The 19,510-nt window shown below is 32.8% G+C and overlaps 3 protein-coding genes across 3 annotated transcripts; 1 reads left to right on the plus strand and 2 right to left on the minus strand.

Annotated features, from left to right (window-relative positions):
• Positions 1-7,635: 7,635 nt before the first annotated feature.
• LOC132943061 (uncharacterized) lies at positions 7,636-9,586 on the minus strand. The gene is made up of 3 exons (XM_061011860.1): positions 9,370-9,586; positions 9,215-9,295; positions 7,636-8,780 (listed from the first exon to the last, which is right to left on the minus strand). Exons 1-3 carry the CDS (start codon positions 9,584-9,586, stop codon positions 7,636-7,638), a joined length of 1,443 nt encoding a protein of 480 aa, XP_060867843.1.
• Positions 9,587-13,017: 3,431 nt separating this feature from the next.
• On the minus strand, positions 13,018-13,485 carry LOC132934129 (uncharacterized). Its single transcript, XM_061000403.1, has one exon. The coding sequence runs from the start codon at positions 13,483-13,485 to the stop codon at positions 13,018-13,020; it is 468 nt and encodes a 155-aa protein (XP_060856386.1).
• Positions 13,486-14,694: 1,209 nt separating this feature from the next.
• LOC132943071 (uncharacterized) lies at positions 14,695-18,389 on the plus strand. The gene is made up of 2 exons (XM_061011871.1): positions 14,695-14,848; positions 18,082-18,389. Exons 1-2 carry the CDS (start codon positions 14,695-14,697, stop codon positions 18,387-18,389), a joined length of 462 nt encoding a protein of 153 aa, XP_060867854.1.
• The last annotated feature ends 1,121 nt before the right edge of the window (positions 18,390-19,510 follow it).

Here is a 19,510-nt window from a genome sequence, read left to right on the forward strand (position 1 = left end):
AACTGGGGACGATCAATCCACAGAATAACGATCAACACTGTTTCAAATGGAGTGTTCTGGCAAAACATTTCACGGGTAGAAACAGGTGTCGTATCGGAAACAATTACCTCCAACATTCTGAAAAATATGACTTTACAGGTTTGTCGTACACAGTTGAGTGAAGTAAAAATATTTGAACGGAAAAATCCTACTGTTAGTATTAATGTATATGGACTGGAGAAAAAATTAAAACCTCTATTAAACCTCTATTCGCTGAAAGTCGTCAACAAGGAAAAAGAAGGAAAAAATGCATTATATTTATAAAAGCAATTTTCTTAGGCTTATTTGTTCGCAATCAACGGGGCATATAGCGAGTCGCGTGTTTTGTAAGCGATGTTTTACTTCTTTGATATAGAGCGCGTAAACATAGAAAAAATGGTCAAGCGGGGATTGACGAGCATATGAAAATTTGTGGGTCACATAACGCAATTTTACCCGTAATGTCTAAACCCGAAGACCATCTCAAATTTATGTCATGGGAAAATACGGTTTGACATCCTATTGTAATATACGCCGACTTCGAAGCGCTGTTAGAGAAGACCGATGAGAGCAGGGGGAATAATACAACAGTCATGCATAAACATAAAGCTATGAGTTTGTGATTAAGGCGGCTGATAACGTACCAAAAGAGCTTTTAGATTAATATATGATTCCGGGATCACCGGTTATTTACCGAGAAAAAGTAGACTGTGAGGAGGTAGCCAAACATTTCGTAGACGCGATCGTTGATGTGGGTAGGCGGATAGAAAAGTTACCGAAAAATACTTAAACGAATCACACTAGAGTACGTGCCAAAAGTTGGAAAAATGAACTCCATACTCGCCGATAATGGGACACAATTTTATAGCAACAAATGGTACAATACTCTGACATTGATGGACATTAAAGTACTGCACACGACCTCCTACCATCCCGAGAGCAACCCTGTTGAAAGAGCAAACCGAGAGATAGGTAGGATATTACGCACTTACTGCCATAAGAAACATACTGCCTGGGTGAAATGGATCACGAACATCGAGTATTTGATCAATTACGCAATACACGAATCCACATGTGTCACTCCAGTACAAGTATTATATGAGACCAAACCAAACATTGACATCGGGAAAAACATACATTTCCCAGAAAACACCATATTACCGGATGACAATGGTATCATCGAGATAGTACAAACCAAACTCAAAAGTAAAGCAGAAAAACGAAATCGACAGAAAGACTAATTTCATATAAAGTGCCTCAAATACGTCATGGGACAACAGGTGCTAATCAAAGACCACAAACTGTCCTCGGCGGAAGACAGGGAGATACATAAGTTCTTCTTATTATACAAAGGCCCTTTCACCATTCAAGCAGTAAATGAGAACAACACCATCACGGTACACGATGGACAAGATATAGTATCCACGCACAATATAAAAAATGTCAAACGGTACATGCCTCCAGGCCCAGGAAAATGCTGTACTGAAGACGACCCTGCAAGACAATAAAGCAAAATAAATTATGTTGCCATTCGTCAGAGCTCAGTACACAAACGTAACCCCTTTCTTTATTATGTACTTGCAGATGAATGACAACATGCCGTGAACCCGGCTGAATAACCACCTGTACCAATTAATGTCAGAAGTGTTTGGTACAGATTATTTAGACGAGGACAACAGGTTACTACGGATTAGAAAACCACATGAAATCCATGAGACAATACAAAGAATAATAATCGAACAACCAGAAAAAACGCTAGAGGAAAGGAAAATGGAAGCCAGATGCATACGGATGAGGGAGGCACAAGTAACCAGATATGCAATGGAACCCACTTTTATGCTGCCAGAGACCATAAGGATGGTATTAAAAGAAGAGAAACCGACTACACCATCACCTGAAAATATGATCTCTGAGCAACCTACAGAATCACCAACTATCAACATCGAACAAGAGGAAACAGAAATCGAGCTCCACATAAAAGCGCAAGGACAAAGTTCCATTGAAGAAGCCGGTCCAACAGTCGCAGAAGGACCTCCGATGAGCAAGCGGACCAAGAAAAAACAGCTCTGGAAGTCTAAGATTGGAACATGGAAAATGCGGGAATAGGATCTACATCTCTAAGACCACAAGGCATCTTAAGAAAGCATACCGTGGAAAAGTCATCCAAATTATACTCAAAAAAGTTTACATTGATTTTTTTTATTTTACATTTTAAAACAAACAAAAAAAAAATAATAAATGTAAAAGGGGACTATGTAACGAGACAGAATTAATAGGAATAATTTATTCCTAAACGAAATAGCCCGCGCCATCTAACGGACACCACAAGCATAAAATGAATAGGTACCGAGCCGACCAAGTTATGACTTTCCGACATTTCACTCATCAATACTTCAAATACTGATCGCGTAAAATGTTGTGATACTTAATGTCTTCACATACAATACTGTTCAATACCTTTTCCTACCAGTAGAACAATATTTGTATGGAACAATCCGAACAAATACAAAAAGGACGTCGAACCATGAAACGCACGGACGCCGTACAGAGCGCGCGGCGACGCACGCGCTCCGAGACCAGACAACTTAATATGATTTTCCGACACGGAGAAAGTACAAGTTGATGTAATCAACACAAGAATAATCAAAGCGTTAAAAACTACATCGATGTAACCTAGCTGCCCACTTAAGAGGCAACACGCATCAACCTAACCTAACCTAACCTAACCTAATGATATAGTGCTATGAAACAAAAAGGTAAAAGTATAACGAATATACCTATCTTAATTGTATACCTATTAATTTTTTATTTTTTTAGGGAAGAAGAATGAAGAAGAAGATGGACAGAAGATAATTGAGAGTTAAATAATAAGGTTTTATTGTATTTAAATATTTTTTATCTGATTTTTCATAATGTATATATATATTTCATAATTTTTAAAGTTTTTAAGGCCATTTTCTTAAGTCATTAAATCGTATTTTTTTAAGGCATTTTTCTTGTTTTTTCCTGTATACCATCTTCGCCAAAACAGTTGTAGGAGGTATTGCACGTGTTTCCGACGTCTTAATCCACATGGAGCTTCACTGAGTCTATCGTGCTCTGGAGGTATGTTTAGAGGTCCTCCAACCAGGAAGTGGGCGGTTGTAAGCGCTTCAGGTTCATTTTGGGCTTCCACAAAATTGGTTCCATTATCACTGTGTATAACAGCGCACCGGCCGCGTCGAGAAATAAAACATCTTAGACCTGCCATAAAGACGTCGCTTGTCATGTCTTCGACAATTTCCAGGTGTATTGCTCTTGTTTCGAAACAAATGAATACACATATCCATGCCCTTTTTCCGGTCATGCGACGGATTCCATTTCTAACGATGAAAGGGCCTGCAAAATCCACTCCAGTCATGGAAAATGGCCTCGACATTTGGACTCTATCTTTTGGGAGTTGCCCCATGAGAGGCGTGGTAAACTTCGGACTTGCTCGTATACATTTTACGCACTTTTGCACTACTGTCCGCGCGGTCCTACGGCCCATGAGTGGCCAGTAATATATAACATTTCTCGGTGTAGGTTTTCAAAGATGATTAGTGTTACACGGTGATTTGCGGGAAGGATAATCAGGTGTTTTTGCGAGTTACTCATATCCGAATTTTGTAGCCGTCCTCCTACTAGGATTATACCGTCTTGCATGAAGGGATATATACTCTTTAGCTTGCTTGTACGTACTACTTCTTTGCTGTTTGCTAATGCAATTGTTTTCTTAGGAAATCTATTAAATATGTGTTGTGTGTGTGTGTGATGCGGTCGGCGTCGCGAACACAACATGTGGTCTAAATCTAACTTCACCATCTAGAAATTAGAAAAATAATTAATAAAAATGTAAATAAATTAAGTATTTTATCCGAACAAAGTGGCCGTTTTTCAAGTATAAAGAAATAATTTTAGTTAATCGTGTATTTTTGAACGGGAAAAACAGATTTACCACAATATTGCATTACAGCCCTGCGGTAAATCACGTGTGCCAAAGTCGTGTAGGATTTTTATAAATGCAAATAAATAATTAATTAAGTGGTGTGTACGCGCCTTTGGATAAGACCACGAGGTTCGTACTTGAGAGTATGAAATATAGAAAAAAGTTGTGAATGTATGCATAGCATATCGTTTCGGTAATTTAAATTAATACGGACGAGGTTTGTACTTGAAAGTATGTAATATAGAAAAAAGATGTGAATGTATGGATAGAATATCGTTTCGTTAATTAAAGTTAATACGGCCCATATAATTGAATAATATATACTACCTGTATAATGTGTACGACAGCAATAGTCAACGGATATAGGAGAAATAAATAGTAATCGTATAGTGAGACAAGTGCCCGCTCGAAATTGCAATACAAGTTGACGGGGTAGTGTTAGAGAGATACGGTGCGGCGGCAGCGATTGCGACGACGGAATTCCAAATAACAATCCTAATTTTAGACGGTCAAGCAATCCGAGACAATAACAACCAGTAGTTTATAGGTTGGGCGGGGTGATCGATACAGACCGTCCGGAACACAAGGGTCTTTTACTTTTCAATATTAGTAAATTTAACACTTACACAGTTAGGACAGCTATATACTACACGAGTATGAAATATGCAATACCTACTAAAAACTAATAAGTGTAAAGTAAACACACTCGTCTGTTCTGTGACACGTGAGTCGTTAATAAATTATTTATTATTTATAATTTTATATTTTACAAATTTAAATGTTTAAATTGTAACAATAGGCATACAATTATTAATATAGTATTAGTTTTTGTAAAAATTAATGTCTTGTTTACCACGTCATGTTGTATTTTTACTTAATAATTCAACCAAACATATCTTATAAGTACTTAAATTGGTAAGTATGCATCACATGTGAGTTGGATACTTAACGAGTACTGTATACAATTTATTGGTAAGATTTTTTTATTTGGTAGTCGCAAAAATTATAATAAATAATACAATGTCATTGTGTATAAACATTTTGATTTCAGTTTAATAATTTCTACATATACAATTTTCGTTTAATATATACCTAACATATGGATCACTAAACCTAATTGATATTATTTATATTTTGATAATATATTGGCTCGTGTTACAATCAAGTGGTACTGTTTTGGCATAACACTACACAGAAATATTACAATCATCTAAGACATTTTTATAATTGTTCATAATTTAAATATGTCATCGTAAACTCTACTATAACATACCATTTGGATGATCCTGTATGTATATTAAAATTATAATCATATTGACATCTTCAATTACATTTGCAAATGGTGACAGCAACAAATAACAATATTGCTTCACATATTGGATTTTAATATTTCAACAAACTACTAAATAAATTAAGTATGTATAAATATTAGTGATGTTACGAACTGAAAATTGCAAATAGTCGAACCGAACCAAATACATAATAGTTCGGTTCGACAATCGATCTAGAGAATTTAAAAACAAGTCGGCGATCCAACATTATTATTGTAATTAATAATTGTTATAACAGTACTTGTTCCGACAAATTCACTGTGGGATATTCTTCATGAGCGATCAATCTCCAGTACTGGCAATGAAGGACTAACAAGCTGTGTTAAAAATTAGGTAAGATCACTTCTTGCTTATCTATTTATTAATTGTTAATTAAATATATTTATAATATATAATAATTAATAATATAATAGTAGGTATTAATTATTAAAATATTATATGATTATCTACTTGAATTTTTTTAATTTTTTTAGATACAGGAATATTTGCATCAACCACTTCTTCCTCCTACATCAAATCCCCTTGTATGGTGGAAAACTAATACTGAACAATTTTCAAGTTTGGTTCCTGTTGCGTTGAAGTACCTTAGTATTCCAGGAACATCAGTTTGTAGCGAACGGATGTTTTCCAAAGCAGGACAAGTGGTTACAGCCCGAAGACAAAGGCTATCACCTCAATCAGTTGAAAAATTGGTGTTCTTACATGACAATATTTAAATTAATAATTAATTATAAAATTTAAAATTTGATACAAAATGTAAATAAAAAATAATAGGAAATAGTAGCAACTAGCAAGTTTACTAGCAAACAACTTTATATTTTATAAGATAATCATTAGTTTATAGTAAATACTAAATACTAAATAGTAAACAATAATGAATAAATTAATAATACATTTTTAACCATTGGACTTTTTTAATGTTCGGTTCGAGTTCGATAAAATATTTGAAAAGTTCAGTTCAGTTCGAGTTCGATTAAAAATATGTAGGTTCGGATCTGTTCGAGTTCGTTAATTTAAAGAAGAGTTTGGTTCGGGTTCGGTTCGACCTTAAAAATCAGGGTTCGTAACATCACTAATAAATATCTTTAAGGGTCGGTGGTGGTATACATTTAAGGAGTTAGGCATAGTCGATATTTAAAGTGCGTGCGTGCGTGAATTGTGACTGTGAGCGTAGTAAATGATTATTAGTATGTGTACGTGTCCCGCACTACACGTCTTCACCATGTAATACCCGCTTTACTTCTTATCTGCTAATTGACAAATAACTACATCAATGTCTAGTAATACATAATAATAATCATTGCATATAAAATAACAATACGCACATAATGTTCTGCCTTCTATATTTTATATTATGATTGTTCACCGTCTATTCTAGACATTTCCTTACTCATCTACATTTTGTTATTTTTTAACTTCACTGCTTTAATCTTTAATAATTTGAAAATGTATTTATTATAAAAATACGTGTTTTCTATTAAGGTATAAAAGATTGAATATTATAATAATACACGCTGTAAGTATTCATTTTATTAAAAAAAAATTTATTTATATTATTTTTCCGGTAAACCTGATCTTATGGAGTCTATCACACATGATAGACACAGGTGACATGTTTGCCATATCTTGGAGCCAGCCCCGACGGTATAATAAATTGTGATTGCTGTGGAAAAGGGTGTTTAGAAATAAAGTGTCCACATACCCTAAGTGAAGGTGGTGAAACAAGAAGCATGTCTTATCTATTTAATGGTCATCTAAGCAAAAACCATCAATATTACTATCAGCTTCAAACTCAAATATTATTGTGTGGCACTCAGTATGGTGATTTTGTAGTTTGGTCACCAAATGAATGTTATATAGAACGTATCAACGTTGACCTTGATATACAAGATGAAATATTAAATAAATCTAAATGGTTTTTTTATGAATCTATTCTTCCAGAATTATTAGGAAGACATTTTTCAAACACTGAAATAAAACCTATTGTTACATATGATGAGACTCTTACATATGAAAACTGTGTCTGTAAAAAAAATAAAGGAGGCAAAATGATAATGTGTACAAAAGAAGGGTGTCCAAATCTTTGGTACCATTATAGCTGTTTAGGAATAAAACGTAAGCCTTCAACAAAAACTTGAAAATGTGCATTGTGTCAGTAAACATTATTATTATTATTATTATATCATTATTTTTTGTAAGTATAAGTCACATTATTTTGTCATAACCAATTATTTAAATATAAAATAAGTTAGTTCTAATTTTTATGTCTAAGTATAAAATTACACAATATATTATAATATTACTGTTTATGCCTTTATTTCAAGTTAAAGGTACAACTGAATTGCACATATTTGTCAAAATACAACAAACGGTTACAATAGAATCCAAAAGACATGTTCTATCATCTTGGTTTTTCAGGGTAGTAATTTGAACAGGACCATTGAGAATTTCAAATTTAGAACGAGTGAAACCAATTACTCGTTCTACATGTATACGAACAGAATCAATTTTTCTGGTTTCTTCTATAGTACAAGGATGTAATTGAGGTAGACCCTTTGTAAACCCTGGAGTTTTCAAAGTTGCACAGTGAAATCCTACACTTTCACTTATTGTAAATCCTCGATCAGCTAATACAACATCACCTGGAAGTAATTTATTTAACAAGTTACTATTTTCAGTTATATATTTATTACTGGTTCGTCCACCCCAACCTTCAGATATAAAAGAAATACTTTCTTGAGGTGTTATTGCAATTAAATACTTAACAGTGTTTTTATTTTTATATGAAGACCAGGACTGTGCCCTAGCTTTTAGGTTAGATGGTTTCTCTATTGTAATTTCAAAACAGTCTAAAATTACAGCAACAGAATTCCCAAACACATTGAAAAATGATTGGGGCATAGTACTTCTTAAAGCTTCCCTATTTGGCCAGTAGATTAGTCTTTTAAACATGTGCTCTAATAGTATGATGACTTTTCGGAATATCATAGATGCAGTTGCACATGTAATATTGAACCTAAAACCCAGGTCTTTAAAAGGCAAATTTAATCTCAGTTTCATTAAACATAATAATAATTTCTGAAACTCGGTTAGTCTCTGATTTGATGCTGTTAGCCCTGGTTTAATTGACTCTAAAATTAATTTAAATACATCCATTGTTAACCCAGCATAATAAGTAAACATTGTGGGCCTATCTAAAAAAGAGTTCTCTGAAAAATTAAAAAAATTTACATCTCTTTGTAATTGGTCACACTTATCTTTCAAAAGTTCTAATTCCGAAATATTATCCATCGTGAGTTCAGTATTGCATGAAATTCCTGTTTCATCATTAATATCTTCATATTTTTCATCTTCATTATGCCGATCATTGAGGTTGTTATTCGGTGATTCTTCGAATAATTTTGTTGGCCTTAATAATGTTCTTTTTTCGGCCCGTTTATACCTCTGTAGATTTGGTGTTGTAGCTTTACCCAGTGAAAAATCATTTTAATAAGTAAAATATTTTATAGTTAATAGTTATTAAAGTTATATACCACACAACAGTATTTTTAAAGAACATTTGCTAAAATAAGAATAATTTATACATTTATTATTTTATGTTCATATATATAATATAATATTGAATTTAAATAGGTACCTAAATAATATTTTATTTTAATTTTATAATCTGAATGTTAACAATGCTAGGCACATGATAAAAGTTTTTAATAAAAATCATTTTATATCAATTATAAATTACCTATAATTGTATATAACTCAGTGCTTTAACACCTACTAATACTTTGGGTTGCCTTCTAATTCTAAAATTGTTTTAATAATAATTAATGCTCATACCATTTTGGTGCAAGGGACATTGAATTGATATATATCATTAGTGGTCATAATACATATAAAATACCTACCTCTGTTTTTAATGTAACCCATTTTAAGGTAGGAGTCCAATCAGAGTTTTTTGTATCACCATAGTGAGCTGGTTTACCTACTCAACACAATACATTTATTTATTGTTATTACATATTATTATTATCTTTTTCATAAATGAATATCACAAACCCATTTTAAAATGAAGTGAACAAATTCGCATGTGATCTAGTTGTTTATCTGTTACATCAGACCGATGTAGAGCATTAAACCACGACTTGCGTCGTGCCAACAAAAGTGCATTAATATCAGATGCAGCATTTTTCCAAACTTTGGGAAAACGATAAAACGAAAGGTTTTTATTGGTTGTCTTGTTAAAACACTCAAACACTGCACACAACGTAGGCATTTTTAAAATTTAAATAAATTTAATCCAAACGTAACGGAATACTGTAGGTAAATGTCGAGTTCTGGACCACCAAGTAATGATAAGGCCTAATTGATAACAGTACACTAAACTAATCAATAATATTATGTGCTTTAAAACTCAAGTGTTTGTTGAAATGACTATATACCTATAATATTCTGAAAAGGTAGAGTATGCCATGTGTTCTAATTTTGTTTTTGGCACATAATTCGTGTAGGTAAGAAATGGTGTTCGTTAGCCCACTACCAATATTCGAAAACCGGGACCGTAACGCTTTTACAATCATATTTTTTCATTATTTTATGTTTGACTTACGCGGGTGAAATGTGATGTATATTCAAACACTTTTTAATACTTTTCTATATTATAATATATTTAATTCAATCTTAATCAATATTTAAATACCACTTTGTATAATGCCGTATTAGTGTTGATGATACCGAAATGTCTTACTTGGCACGTGTGCATTTGAATGAGAGTAAATTGTATTACCTATGTCACGTGTGTTGTCTAAGTCTTACACACTTACGACGTAGATATTTTTATTTTACCTGATTAAATAATGTGCTGTTTGTTGTGATGTTCGAGTGAATTGACCTATAGGCTATACAACTGCTAGGTGGTAAGAAAATTATCTGTACATCATTGTCTTATATTTAACATAGTCATAATTAGCTTAAAAATTGAAATATCGTAAAAAGTCGATCGAGAGAACATAGATAATCTTCTTGCTATTTAGTTCAATGATAAGTCAATTTACTGTAAAACTAACAGCACACTATCGATACTGGTGAACGAAAATTAACTGTCATACGTGTGTAAGACGGAGACAATATATGCGGGTATCCTCTTAACTGAAACACGTAACACTTCTAGAATATTATGAGGTGCTTGAAAACTCAAGTTTTTGTTGAATTCACTATAGGTACCTAATGGCTAATTATACTCAATAATTGCTGTTGGGTGCGTGTTCTGATTTTGTTTGAGTGCATAACTAATTTTTTTAGGGAAAAAATTGTATTTGTTACCTTTTACCAATGTTCGAAATCCGCCTCGTGACATTTTGATAATTAATTTGCATAGCCAACCCATCACGGCCCAAAAATAGAATAGTGTCTGTAAAAATGACTATTTTTAATATTAATTGGTTTTATTGTGGATTTTTAGAATGAAAGTGAACAAAATAGTCCATAAGTACACGGGGAGCGGTATATAGGTGTTTAACGCACCTGTATACTCGCGTCCACAAGAATTAATTATTTATAACGCTTCCGGGGGGGGGGGGGGGGGGGGGGGGTCCGGAAGCGTTATAAGATGAAAAATATTGCTGAGAAGCGACGTGAGTAGATGCATAAAAAATAAAAATTCTAGAATAATATAATGAAATGTGTACCATCTAATTTGTGTTTCAGATTGCTTCAAGTGCCACAGGAAGGGGCACATGATAAAAGATTGCCCGGGTGAGTATGTGTTATGTTCAACCACGACCACTGTTATTCCGTGTTCTATTATTAATTTTTATCATTTTCTTAGCCTCTCATTCACCTACACCTATCTGCCAAGGGCTGCCACCACCACCGCCACAGCAAAATGAACTTCTTCCATCACTACCGCCGCGGGAACTACCGGCGGACGACCATGAAGTGGTCCAGGTGACCGCGGCGATGGCGTCGGTGGAAGTAAGCGATGTAAGTACATTAATATACATTTCTAATAGCTGCTTGAGAAGAAACTAATCTTACCAGTTCTATGCATTGTAGGCGATGTACTGAGCAATGGAAGTTGTAAGTTTCAGTTGGACAATATCCATTGAATTTCATGTTTTGTTACGTATTTTATTTAATTTGTTTTATTTTATATTTTTCTGCTGAATAAAAACTTTTTTTTTCCATATTTTTTTCTTGTTATTTTAATATGTTAGTTTCTTGCCTGTGTCTAAGGTACAACAGATTATACACAGATACAATAACATAATGGGTGATATATCTCTACTTAAATGGTGAAGTTTTGAAATGTATACCGTCAAACAGGCCAACTTGGGGTCAGTTTTGAAATTCTTTTGTAAATAACTTTAAGATTAATTAATCTAGAGGTATTTTCAATGTAACATTTTTTTTTTTAGTTAAGGTTTGATTTATTAATTTTTGTTGCATTTGAACCATACAAATTATTCCTTCTATGTTATTTTGTTTTTTTCTGCATGTCCCTGGTTGTACTGAATTTCGACAACATGGGACACTCATGTTTTTCTTATGAAAAACCTATTTTATAATTTATAATATATATATATATATTAATATTATTCTTAAACCAACTTGGGGCACTATTTAAAATTTTCAAATATTATTAATATTATAATATTAACATTAAAAAATAAATAAAAAAATGTGGGTTTTCCAAATTGTGGTACCTGAATTGACCGAGTGAAGCGTTTACACGCATTGTATTTGCATGGCCGAGTGATTACCCCACTACCAAGTTTTTACTGTACTCGGCGTGTCTAAACCGCTAACCGAGTGCAACGTAGTAGTTGTGAATTCGTACACTTGTTATCAACACTTGTTACCATACAATTACCTATCTGTCTTATTTGTTAAATTGTTTTACTGTTTATTACTTATTTTTTAACGCATTTAACAAAATGTCAACAAAGTGGGATTGTAAAACCATTATCAAATGTGTTATTACAATTTTTATTTTACTAGTTCTAATATAACACGGAGGTACAAAATGTGAGCACTGAAATAACTGAAGAAGCACTAACTAATGAACTATCAGAAAGCCAAAGTTTTACTACACAGTTACCTAGTCAAACTAAAAAAAAAAAGAACTGCCTCTGTACTAAGTGCTGTGGCTGACTTGAAGTCAATGATTCGATCAATAAATCTGAGCCCGAAGAAGATTCTTTTGATATATTTGGAAAAAGTGTTGCAATGCAACTGAAGAAATTTCTTTCCCTAGAAACATCTTTAAGAGCGCAAAGTAAAATTTAAAACATTTTGACTGAAATGGGAATAGAAGAACTGAATATACAAAAACGTTCATCAACACCATTATCATACATGAATCCCTCATCAGTTTCGTCGGGATTTGAGACATATTCCAACATGTCTGAAGGATCAAGAAGTGCATTTCCTACTGTTGAAAATGATAGTCAAAATCAAAATCAAAATGATTTGAAACACAAAGCTATTTTTCAAACTTTCAGCTCCACATTAGAATATAGCCAGTGATAAAAATTTTTTTTTTATATTTATAATTTAAAATGACTACGAAACTAAAAAGTAAAATTGAATTTGTTTTATTTATTTTTAAGATTTAATGAAAGGATTTATATAATTTAATTTTGAGCTTTATAAGTATCACAAGTTGCATTATTCTGACATTTAAATATAATTTATTATTTCCTTACCTTAATATAATCCTTTAAGAAGTCGTAAATAGCATCTAAAATTCAAAGGAAGAAATGCGGATATCGATGGTTTAGGCACTCGAAAAATATGTTGGAGAGTTCTGAAACTATTTCCTGTTGCCAAAAAAGACAAAGTTACTTGTAACTTATCTTTTGCAGATATGGCTTCTCTCATTGCTGTGTCTGATCGTTGAATTTTGTCAGAGATATTTTGTAAAACCAGTTGAAATTGTTCAACATTCATCCTCATAAATGATCTATATTCGTTAACATCTTCACTTGCTAGCTCTCTAAGAAGTCCAACAGAAGCACCGCGTGTGCCTCGACGTAAGATCCATTTTCTGGTACAAATCCGCTTCCTCTTTTCTGTAGTTTTATGTAACTCATCTTCCAATAATTCTATCATCATCGGAGAGATTTGATTTACGTAATCCTTGAAAAATCGTTTTATTTTACGATGACGATTCATACTAAATAAATATTTTTGATGAAAAAAATACAACTACAGGTTAAGACGCCACAATTATATATTCACAACTGAACTACTCGTCACGACACTCTGCTAGCGGTTTAGACACGCCGAGTACCATACATCTTGGTAGTGGGGGTAGTCACTCGGCCGAGCGAATAGAAACTGTTTCTATTCACTCGCCCGCTTATTTTACTAGTCCGATTACTCGGCCGAGTACTCGTCACTTGTAAACAAGGCATAAACGTACCGTGAAGACAGACAGACGGTGACAATTTGTCGTGTTGACGAGAAAGAAGCCGCCGGCGGCCGGTATTCGTTTAACGCGACTTGCTTTCTCGTCCCGTCCTATGCTTTTGCAGCGCGGTGGGAGAGTTGACGGTGTCGCCACAGAATATATGAAATCAGAATGGACACTTCGCTTCGGCCGCCTGAAAACAGTCCGCCATATCATAGAACAGCCATATTGAATGCAAGCACCAGTTTGACTACAAACGCAATATTAATGTTTTTTCAATTCTATGTTGCTTATGGTGACAATGTTGTAACGATGTTTACAATTTACTTTCACATCTCCTAACCAAACATTTTACATTTTACCGCCGTTGTTGTTGTTTAGATGTCGCGGTTTTTTGTTCCTTTTATGGTTTTGAAGATTTTTAACTATAATTTTCAAGTTTACTAAATTGTTCACTTGCATTACTGTGTAACTTTTTTAATTTTGCACAATGGTGTTTTTCGTTAATAAACGGGCCAAACAGTATACAAAATGTTGTTTGATCAATTGTAAAAGTTAGATTTTGAATAAGGAAACCATAAATTGTTTTACTTTCTTTGTTTATTTGTTCCGGTTTTGAATAGCCTAAGTTAATAGTTCATTAATACCTACTTTTCTTTCATCAAAATCAAACAGTTACCTACCTACCATAAATTTGATTTTAAGCTGGTTGTTAAAATAATAAATTACACATACCCTGTAACTACTTAATTCTTAATTCTAGTCCAAACAATGCATATTACACGTATTTTTTTTAGGTATTATTGCAACTGACTGAACTGTTATTCTTTTTTTATTATTAATTATATTTACAATAATATTTTAGATGTGCTGTTTGGATTGAAAATTGCAAATGTGATCACCTGAAATCAATCAACAATTTGGCTGCTAACACTAAGTATCGTGTTTGTTCTTTACATTTTGAAACTAATATGTTTTCTAATTTTAAGAAAAATAGACTAAAGCCAGAAGCTTTACCTACATGGTTGATGCCATGGGAGTTGATCGTGTGGATTGAACCAAAGAATAATTATGACCCTGAATGTAGTACTTCAGATTTTGTGCCATTATCATGTTCAACACCTGGCATGAACATAAAATATACGAGGTGTGAAAATAAAATAACGAGACTTTCTAAATATAACCTAAACTATTAACGTTATCTATAAAACGATTATTGAAATATGATTAGGAAACACTTATCTAAAAGTACTATATACACTGATGAAATCGGTAAGTTTTCTTATACGTTAGTAGCCTTGTCATTAGTGCGAGTTCGACTATACTGCCGAAAATGTTAGATATAAAAATTGAACGTATTAAATTTCTTGTTAAATTAAAAAAAAACCTTCGCAAATCCGCACTATCCAAGCTTCCCAGTCCATCACTCCCCGGCTAATAGCTTCGGCACCTTGGTACGTAACAAATGAAACCTTACACAAAGATCTAAAAATTCCAACAGTTGACCAACTAGCTAAATTGTACTATAAAAGATTTCACTCTAAACTGCAACACCATCCCAATCCTTTAGTCACTCACCTAGCATCACGAACTCTTTCTGACAACCCACCGCGCCGACTCAAAAGAAATTGGTGTCGTGACCTATTAAATTAATGTAGGTATATAAAAAAAAAATTTAATTACTGGAGGGTATCGCTGGATGATTTCCCTCATCTTGTGTTTCATGTGTTATTATTTTGTATGTATATAGTGTGATGTCAGTCATCCATTTTACTTATTGTGTTACGTAATACAGATTGTAAATTTCCTAAAATAAAAAAAAATAAAAAAATTTAAAAAAACTGCCACGGAATCATTTCGTATGTTATGTGAAGTTTATGGTGAAGAATGTTTATCAAGAGCCCGCGTTTTTGATTGGCACAAACGGTTTTGCAGTGGAAGAGAGGACTTCGAAGAGGATGGTCGTTCTGGACGTCCTACCACATCTTCAACAAACGAAAACTTTGAAAAAATCGACAAAATTATTCGGCAAGATCGTCGATTAAGTGTTAGGGCTATAGCAGAGATGGTAAATATTAATAGAGAAAGTGTTCGTAAAGTTTTAGTAGAAAATTTAAATATGAAAAAAGTGTGTGCTAAAATAGTCCCTAAAAACTTGACGGTTGATCAAAAATTCAATCGCAAAGAAATTTGTTCTGACACCTTAAAAATCATCAAAGATGATCCATCATTTATAAATAATATTATTACGTGTGATGAAACATAGATTTTAACATATGATCCTGAAACTAAAAGACAATCCATGCATTGGAAGACACCAACTTCCCCAAGAATACAAAAAGCACGAATGAGCAAGTCGAAATTCAAAGCAATGCTCATTGTTTTCTTTGACATTAAGAGTGTTCGCTCCGCAAACAAATTAAATGTCTTCGTTTCCGCGCCAACAGCAAATCAGCGGGCTGTCTGGTGTGCGCATGTGTGTGTGTGATTCACGACAACGGATCGGGGAGTGCGCGCTTTGTCCCACTGTCAGATTGTGACATTGTGTTATCTTACTGATAGTGGGCAATGTGCGTATTCCAACGGTTATAGTCTCATATTATTTTTTCGTGTATTTTTTCAATGTTTTTCGTTATTCATAAAGTTGTGTACCGCTTTCAGTGCCACCGAAAGTCTATATTTCGTCGTATTAAATGTTTAAGGTGGTACTGATCGCATTTTTGTGAGTTATGCGTTTTTTCATTGGTCATTCAAATATTCATTCGTTTTCGTAAAAACCTCATATTCAATTAAAATACATTCGTTTTTTCTTTTTTTTTTTCTCTTCTCGTCTCTCGAGCTGCGCGGTCGAAACTTAGCCAGGTTTCGTTATTCACTCATTAATACATTCGGTTTCGTTATTCATTCATTAATACATTCGTTTTCGTTATTCATTCGTTTTGTGCTCGTCTCCTGTGAATTGCCTTCTGTAAGTATCGTTCATTAATTTGTTTTCATTCAACCACTAATATTATTCCCCTATTCAGGGCGTACCACGAGATACTTGCAGAAGCACGTGAATTTTGTGTCGTTGTCAATTACATGTGTTCAGTGATTTATTCGTTTGAACTGGTGGCTCGTTAGTCGTACGTTCTCGGGTTGCTGCACATTTAATTATTATAATATTGTATTTTTATTGTGAAAATGTGCGCATCCTGAGACGGTAGCGTTTGGTTCGAAGCCGCTAACGGACACCAGTTCTCCAGGTAACCAGCTGACGAGCTGTAGTATTCAATTATTAAATATTTGATATTCAATTATTATTATGTTTAGGTGCTAATCAAGCATTCTATTACATTGTTATTACCTAGTGGATGCCAAATAGGCATCTCACATTTATATATTATATTATTTAAGCTGTATTATTCTTGAACCATATTATTATCATTATTTCATTACCTACCATTACTTATCATTACAATAAAATCAATCATTAAATACATTAATTGCTCGGGTTATCTATTTTAATATCTTCTTTATTATTATAAGGTCGTTAGTAAAATATTTATATTGAACTAACGCCTTGCCGTGAAGGCACCCTTAACTTTAATTATAAGAAATTTATTTTTGTTAAGAGCCGAACGCGACAAAGAGAATAATTTTTGTTGAATGGGTCCCTAGTGGGCAAACTGTCAACCAATATTATTATAAAGAGGTATTAATTAAATTAAGAGAACGTGTTAGAAAAAAGCGACCAGATCTGTGGAAGAATAGCTGGGTTCTTCACCAAGACAATGCTCACTCCAGCTCACAGTGCATTTTCAATTCAACGTTTTTTAACTGAAAAAAATATTTCTATACTTCAATATCCCCCGTACTCGCCAGACCTTGCTCCTTGCGACTTCTTTTTATCCCTAAAAATTAAAAGTTTATTAAAAGGAACCCATTTTCAAACGGTTGATGACGTAACAATTAAAACAGCAGAACTTCTAAAAGGGCTGACTGAAAGCGATTGACAACATTGTTTTCAAAAATGGCAGTGACGTATGCAACAGTTTGCTGAGAAAAGGTACTTTGAAGGTGACAATCATTAAATTGTAAAATTTTAAAAATAAATAACTTTTATTAAAAAAGTCTCGTTATTTTATTATCACACCTCGTATTATTGTCAACACAATAAACTTCTCACTTATCGTTGGTCGCAGCAATAACCTATTCCACTGATAACAATATTGTATTCTAGTTTTTCTTAAAATCTTTATTAGTTGAAAAATGTAATATTCGTTGAATTAATTTCTATTTGTTTAAATTTTGTTAAATTTTGCATAAATGTTAGGGATGATTAACTTGTATGGAATTTTATATTTTAATTTTTACAGGTTTCTCTTCTCGTTTATCGATAAACTTACAAAGTTTTTCTGATGCATCAACATCAATGGATATTGAAACAAGTGTTATTGGTATACATACACCGAGTTATTTATCATCCAAAACTCCTCGAAAAGTTGCTCTTCAGGAAATATTAAAGGAAAGTGAACGGGTTCAGGCCGAGTTGAAACAAATTATTATAAATTTGAATCGGCAAATAGCAAATGAACCTAACAATAAATTGGATTATTGCTTGGAAACATGTAAAGAATACTTGTCACCTACCCTCTTTGATTGTCAAATCGCAAATCAAGAATAAGGAAAGAAATTATCGAGGATTCAGGTATCTTAATGAAATTAAGCAACTTACCTTAAGTATTTATTTTTTAGGTCCAAGAGCTTACAATTTATTGCAAAATCTTCCATCCATCCCTTTCTGTTAGTCGAACACTTAGAAGAGTCACTTCAAAATACGAAATAAATCCTGGTCTAAATGATTTTCATTTTAATTTTCAATCATTTAAAATCAGTAGTTTTAAACCTCAGGCGCTAGATCGCGTACTTTGTGCCGATGAAATGGCTTTAAAAACAAATTTATTTTATAATGTCTATAAAGACAAAATTATAGGTTTTCATGAATCAAATTATCGTAAAAAGTATGAACCTGCCAAATATTCTTTAGCCCTTATGCTTGGAGGAACCAACGAAAATTGGAAACAACCAATATTGCTTATTATCTTGTATCAAGTAGCAGTACCGGTACTGATCTGAAAGACATAATTATGTCAACAATTTGTCACCCACAAAATATTAAACTTAATATCAAAGCTGTTCTAAAAGCTTTTATGTTTTTCCTAATAAACCATATTTTGAAATAGATGGAAAACAATGTTTTTACATTTTTGACCCACTTTATCTTTTGAAATCTACTCGGAACATGTTGTTTAAACACAACTTTATAATTAACAGAGTTGGGCAAAAACAAATCAAAATAATGAATAAAAAATTAAAGCATGAATAACTAATTATTTTGTGAATAAAGAATAATATTTTATTTTAAATAGTTTAAGTTGTGAATAAAAAAAAAAAATTATTCTGAATAATTTAACTTGTGAATAAATCGAATATTCTGGATAAATTAACTAAATAAATTGTGAATAATAATAACAATAATCATGAAAAAAATAGAAATAATAATAAAAATATATAGAAAATATTTTTAATTTTCATTCTGCAATTGATAATTTAAATTTGATTTTAATACAACTTTATACTCAAATAAATCATCTGATAATCTATTTGACTTTGGTAAATTTGTCATAGTCACAAAAGAGAAAAGTCTCTCTACTAAAGCTGAAGATGCCACAGGACTATTGTACCGAAGAAAAATATTTTTCACAGTAGGATGTGAGTTTAAACTTTCAAGACGTTGACGTGGAT

The sequence above is a fragment of the Metopolophium dirhodum genome, chromosome 1, assembly GCF_019925205.1.
Source record: "Metopolophium dirhodum isolate CAU chromosome 1, ASM1992520v1, whole genome shotgun sequence".
Lineage (NCBI taxonomy): Eukaryota > Metazoa > Arthropoda > Insecta > Hemiptera > Aphididae > Metopolophium > Metopolophium dirhodum.